The sequence below is a fragment of the Sinocyclocheilus grahami genome, unplaced genomic scaffold (genome assembly GCF_001515645.1).
Source record: "Sinocyclocheilus grahami isolate Dianchi unplaced genomic scaffold, SAMN03320097.WGS_v1.1 scaffold149.1, whole genome shotgun sequence".
Lineage (NCBI taxonomy): Eukaryota > Metazoa > Chordata > Actinopteri > Cypriniformes > Cyprinidae > Sinocyclocheilus > Sinocyclocheilus grahami.
Window position 1 is genome coordinate 2,114,204 of NW_015505328.1, and position 6,604 is coordinate 2,120,807.

A 6,604-nucleotide genomic window follows, 5' to 3' on the forward strand; every position below is an offset into this window, starting at 1 on the left:
GTGCATTACGTCTAAATTAACTCATAAAAATCTAATATAATTTTGTAAATTGCATAAACAATTATGAACAAAATAGCATCATGTATTTACGCATTGCTTAATCCAAAGAACCGAAGCGCCATTCACACAGATTGCATTTAAAAACATGAGACGGCGTGAAAAGGAATAAACCTCCTCAAATTCGTGACGTGTTTTCTAAACGTTTAAATTGTTTTAACTTTGCATGGCTTTCTATACATCTCTTGTGTGAGACACGAGTGCAGCAGTCGTATTTGTCCATCTAAAAAATGCACTGAATATGCGTTCTGTGTGAATGGCTTGGTTTCGGTTTTAACCTAATCAAGATCTTCTCCGCATTGAGCTTCTATATTTCTCTAATATTTTGAATGAATAACACAGCAGCGGCGCATCTCGTGGGCTAGACTAACAAAACATTAAAATGCAACAACGTCACTCACGTCACTCACCGCATCTCACGCGCCACTGATGACGCTCCCTGATACACACCTAACATTTACATATACATTTAATCATTTAGCAGATGCTTTTATCCAAAGCAACTTACAAATGAGAACAATAGAAGCAATCAGACCAAAGAGAGAACAACAGTATGCAAGTGCCATGACAAGTCTCAGTTAGTAACAGAAACTACAGTTTCTCACCTAACATTCAAATGCAAATTTTTATTTTAAATTAGACTAATATTCATTCTTTATTCACAATCTCCTCATCACAGGCAGGCACAGCACTCATTGTTTGTGTTTGTGTGTACTGTCTGCATCACTCATAGCACGTGCCTATATCGTGGGCTATATCGAACATTTTTTTCTATCGTTATGGAAGAAGGTGTACCGTCTATAAATATCGATACCGTTTTATCACCCAGGCCTAAGTGTAGTATGCCCAAATTTCATAAAACAGGCAAAATGATCTATTACTTTTGGCGAGATTTTGAATACATATACAAAAGATAGTTTACTGTCCCATAAAGCTACGGGATTGGATTCATAACTGGTGGTTAAACGATGCATGTTGTAGGTCACATGACAATAACAACATGCTGGATGTATTACTGTATGTCCGGATTACATTCAACAGTCGCAAAATAAATATTTATTCAAATTGGTTACCTACTCAGAAAGTATGTGATTTCTGACACAGCTAATGTTTCTTTTTTAGGTAGCTGTTTTGAGAGAGTACCATTATGTTGTATTATGTACATTATATTTCATTCCATGAGCTTTTTTATTTTTTTATGATTAAAATACATTAATCCTTATTGTGCCCCTACAAGAAAACTAACTTGCATATGTTATTTTTTTATATTATTTATACAGTAATATTTAATTATACATTAATCAATTTTACCTTTGAGAATATAGGGAAGGTTGTGTCAGATTTACACTACAAGAATCATTGTTTTCATCAGTTTTATGTTGTTTTCTAACACGAATATCTAAATGAAAAGCAAAACTCATAAGCTATTAAGAGTTGTTTTCAGAGTTGCCAGTTGTGCTACAGAAAAATTCTTGTTTTTAGCACAACCCTCACAATTTTTTGCTAGATTTGATCAAATTCAATTAATGGATATTGACAGTGGAATTAAGAATGTTCTGTAAACATAATTAAACACACAAAAAATCGTATTATTTTATGTTGTGTCACTTTTCAAGTAAGTGTGTCTTGTATTAAGGATTTTTAAATATTTGCAAAGTGTTTGCTCATAAATGTTGAATACTGTTCCTAAAGTGTTGAATTTGTGCCAGTTGTATCTTGGAGTTTGTCTAACCAGCATTGAACACACAGTGGATGGATTTGACATTATTCTGACAGCAGGAGAACGTCTTAATCAAATCTTTATCAGCATGTTCAGACAGTTATCATCACCAATTTGTTACACACTTCATCTCACAGTTTTCTTTTAATTATTTACAGTTTTCGCTCTCTGTCTGTCTCTTTAGCGCCTTCCCAGGTTAACGAGCTGCGAGCGGAGAAGGTTGAGCAGCGCAGTGTGACTCTGGTTTGGAGGGAACCCGCCGTGTATCCCAACAGCAGCCGCACTGAATACGAGATCAAATACTATGAGAAGGTACGGTTACATCCTCGGTCCTCTCCACTAAAGCACTGAAGCTGTTATTAATCTACATGTGTGTACAGCCACACTAAACAGCAGCTTCCCACAGGCCTGTAGCTCATTGATCATTCAGTCAGATCCAGTAGCTACTTTAAAACATGTAGCTGCCGGACATTGATGTCTCCTGCTAGGATTGAGGGAAAAAAAACTTCTCTCTTGCACAATAATACATTTCTTATGAACACTGTGTGCGTTCACATTCAAAATCATAAAGATTTTAGATCATAACAGATAACATGTAATGTAAATGACTTAAATTAGTGTTTGTTTGGTCAGTTTTTTTATCCGGGAAAGGGAAATCAGGGAAAATCAATGCAAACATGTCTGACTGTATAACAGCTGATCATTTTATCTTATGTTAACAAGATAAGTCTTGTTTTTTTTTTCATTTTTATTAATTTGCAAGTAAACCCTTAAAGCAAGTTTTTGCAGTGAGTTAACTTTTAATGGCTTATGTTTTGTTGTGCATATAAGCATGTTTCATTATTTTTATTTTTTTATTATATTACATTACATTATATATTTTTTTATGCAAATTAAATTTTTACCTGTGGCATAATTTCTGGCACAACCAATAGATTTTATTATTTATTTATTTTTTTTATTTTTGAAAGAATGAATACATTTCAAGGATGACAGTAAAGGCATTTGTAATATTAATATTGTTCTTTTGACCTTTCTATTGATCAAAGAATGCTTAAAATATTAAGCCGCATCACCACAAAAATATTAAGCAGCACAACTCTTTTCCTCATTGTTAATAATAAGAAATGTTTCTTGAGAGCCAAATCAGCACATTAGAATAATTTCTGAAGGATCGTGTTACACTGAAGACAAAATACTATTCCAGAAATGTTCATGAAATGTTTCAGAAATATCATCTCCATCACTGTCATTTACTTCCATAGACTTTCATAGTTATTTTATGGACATATTTCTGTGTTCCTTCAGGATCAGAAAGATCAGAGCTATTCCACGGTGAAGACGGCCGCCACCAGAATCAGCGTCAACAACCTGAAACCAGGCACCACCTATGTCTTCCTCATCCGCACCTGCTCCAGCCCAGCACTTTCGTCTCTTTCTTCCTCTCCTCTTTCTTCTTCCTCCTCCTCCTCCTCTTTGTCTCCATCTTCCCTGTCTGCTTCCTCTTCCTCTTCCAGCCCCGTGGCAGCTGTGTCGCCCCCTCCGCTCGACTACGGGGCATACAGCGCACCGCTGGAGCTGCAGACGCTTGGGGAATGTGAGTGTCTCTTTGTTTTAGAAGAAAGTGTATGTGAAAGGAGTGTGTGGTGCTGTTATTTTAGGAGCAATATGAGCAGACCCTCAAAAAAAATGTTGTAAACTTTTTTTTATTTTTTATTTCATGTTAGTACACAAAATATGTTGGCTTTACAGTGAAACAATGACTTTAAAGAGCAAATACTTGCTGTCATCATTAATTTAAGAGGACACATTCATATTGAATGAACGCTTTAGAAGGACTTTCACATGTGACCTCGTCAGGCTCCTTCATTGTAGCACACAAACAAGTATTTGAGCAGCTTTAGATTATGCAGAACAAAGCTGCCATGTCTGATGCCTGGTTTGCAAACCATTTGGACTGGATGAGTCTCATTCCAGATCCTGTCTGGTATCGCTCCACTGTGCTTTTGCTCCTAACAGCTTGGGGTTTTTTCTCAAATGTGAAGTGTTCCACTAGGTTCAGGTTCAAAATGGTTGATTAAATCGGATAGTAGAAAATTTTTCACTTCTCAGCCCTCAAAAAAACATTTTTAAGCCTTTTTTAACACTTAAAGATGGAGAATTTTTGTTTTTCCGAAAGGACCTCATGGTCAAATTATTTAAAATTATATTTAAAAATGATATTAATATATTATATGATATTAATGACATTATATTCACTATATTACCCTTCATTGCGACATCAAAGTTATGATTAGGACTGTCAGTCATACAGTATTTTATTGTGAATTAAAATTTTTAGTACTCATTTTTGTAGTTAGTGTACATTAACATATTCAGGAACGAAGACTGAATAATAAGCCTTTGTGATTGATATTTATAGCATAAAATTAAATTAAATATATATACAATGCCATTCAGGTGTTTAAGGTCAGTAAGATTTTTAAAGAATTTATTACTTTTATTTAGCAAGGATGCATTAAACATATTAAACATGACCGTAAAGATGCTTACATTGTTAGAAGAGATTTCTTTTTACTTTTCATCATCATGACAAAATGTGATATCACAGTTACCACAAAAATATTAAGCAGCACAACTAATTTCAACATTCATCGTAAAAAACATATATATATATTTTGACCAGCAAATCAGTATATTAGAATGATTTCTGAAGGATCATGTGACACTGAGTTATGGCTGCTATAAAATTCAGTTTTGCCATCACAGAAATATGTTGCATTGTAAAATAGATTCAAATAGAATAAAATCTATTTTAAATTGTAATAATAATTCCCAGTGTTAGTGTTTTTATTATATTTTTTATCAAATAAATGCCACCTTGGTGAGCATAAGTGACTAAAAAAACCTTACAGATCCTAAACTTTTGAATTGTACTGTAAACATAAATTATATAGCATATAAATTTAGAGTGCTCACATTCACAAAATGCAAACACAGAACTGAATAATTCAGTAATACTCTAAAACATCTTTCCTCACAATTTATAGACTTACAGTAATCTTGTGTGTGCATTCGCTGCTGTTCTGATGTCCTCCACTGGTGAGGCTGATACTTCACTTGTTGAGATTCAATGATAATTGAATTTCACAGAAAAAGGAGTGCAAATAAGTTTACCTTTGTTAAATGTCCCATCAGGGTTTAAATTCTAAATAAATGACTCATAAAAGGGGTTTTCTCCATTATTTACCAATAAACAGCTTACCAGGGGTCATCTTTCCATTTGAGAGCTAAAGTGTTTTTGCGTAACTGATAGTAGTTCCTCTGCGTCCATGGATGGAGTGGGACCATTTGGAGGAAAGTCATAACTTTTTTAACTCACACAAATGTATTCCCATTAGGATCCTATCAAAATAAATAAGGGAAGACTTCAAAGATCAATCTTCTTGTCAAGCTCCAGTGCTTTTAGAGCACTGATAATGGCTTGTGCCATCGTGAATACTAACCAAATCTTTTGTTTGTCTTTGTGTGTGTTTGTTGTGCAGTGGCCCTGGCCTCTAGTGAACAGAGTCCTGTGGTGATCATCGTGGTAGTTTCGGTGGCTGCTCTCATCATGTTACTGACTCTTGGAGTTGGATTGCTCATCTGGAGAAGGTATAACTGCTATTTCAAGGCGTTTTACAAAGACTAACTCATCAAATGCTTTCCGCAATCACCTCTACAGAACAAATTTGCAAGGTTATCAGTCATTATTTGGTGAAAATTATCCTTTGCATGCTCATATCTGGCCCGTCAAACATCATTGGTTCATGGCCGTCTCATGATCTTTTTGTTTTTGGATGAACTATCCCTTTAACTGAAATAGGATATGGTTGCACATTCAGTTTCTGCTCCCTAATGGCGACCTGACAGTTGCATCAGCAAAAGCCCTTTTCTACTTCCATGGTCTGCGAAATCATCCATTAGAATGAATCAAAACACATTTTTAGTCGAGTCCATCTCTCACATACACAGATGCGCAAACTCATCCGTCATCCCACAGGAGAGTGTGAAGCCTCGTTCCTCTTTCTGAGAGGCACAATGCCATTGTTAGCTTGTTTGACGGGCAGTGCAATCGCTCAATCCAATTTCACCATGATTGCGAGACGTGTACACATGTCGCGTGTGTGCTTGTAAAGGCTGCCTCTCCCAGCAGGGAGTGAATGTGGAGAAATATGAAGAAAGACATGCCTTCTGCTGCTGTATTGTTATTTAGACAGATCTCTCTCTTTCACTGATCACATAGACAACAAAACCGTCCCACGTGCACAGAAGTGCTCCCGCGACGCACGAGTGCATGTATGCAATACATGAGGAAAATCACCACTCATGTGTTTTCACAAGGTCATCAAGTTCTTCCACAGTGGGACATAAAAGAACCGTACAGTTGTCGCTGTGGTGCAGTGGTTACTGTACATGTTGTGATGCTCATGCGGATGGTGCAGGTTTGAGACTTGCTCAAATAAATTGCATGAAGAATATGACGCAGGAGAAGAAAGTTCATCATTATTCCACAATAACAAAAATTAAACACAAATGTCATTTTTGCTGATTAGTATGGTTGAATTAGATCATCGAAGGTCAGTAGCAAAGACATTGGTTAATAAAATGGGATTAAATACATAAATGATATTTGTCTTATTTAACCTATTTTATTATTACAGGTTTATATAATATTCTGAGTTTGCATTTGACTGTTTTTATTCATTTTGGGGAATACTGAATCTGTTTTTGTGCAGTGAGAAGAGTAAATAATGTTCATATTTACAGGGCTTAAAGTTCTCCGGC

General features: G+C 35.6%; 1 protein-coding gene across 1 annotated transcript in view; it reads left to right on the plus strand.

The window, feature by feature from the left end:
- The window catches only part of LOC107592051 (ephrin type-A receptor 7), a 14,382-nt gene extending 8,115 nt beyond the window's left edge, over nt 1–6,267 (plus strand). Inside the window, exons 2-5 of the mRNA XM_016281408.1 lie at nt 1,962–2,089; nt 3,086–3,374; nt 5,323–5,431; nt 6,063–6,267. Coding sequence (XP_016136894.1) covers nt 1,962–2,089; nt 3,086–3,374; nt 5,323–5,431; nt 6,063–6,267 — 731 coding nt within the window. The remainder of the gene's footprint in view (nt 1–1,961; nt 2,090–3,085; nt 3,375–5,322; nt 5,432–6,062) is intronic.
- Nucleotides 6,268–6,604: the final 337 nt, after the last annotated feature.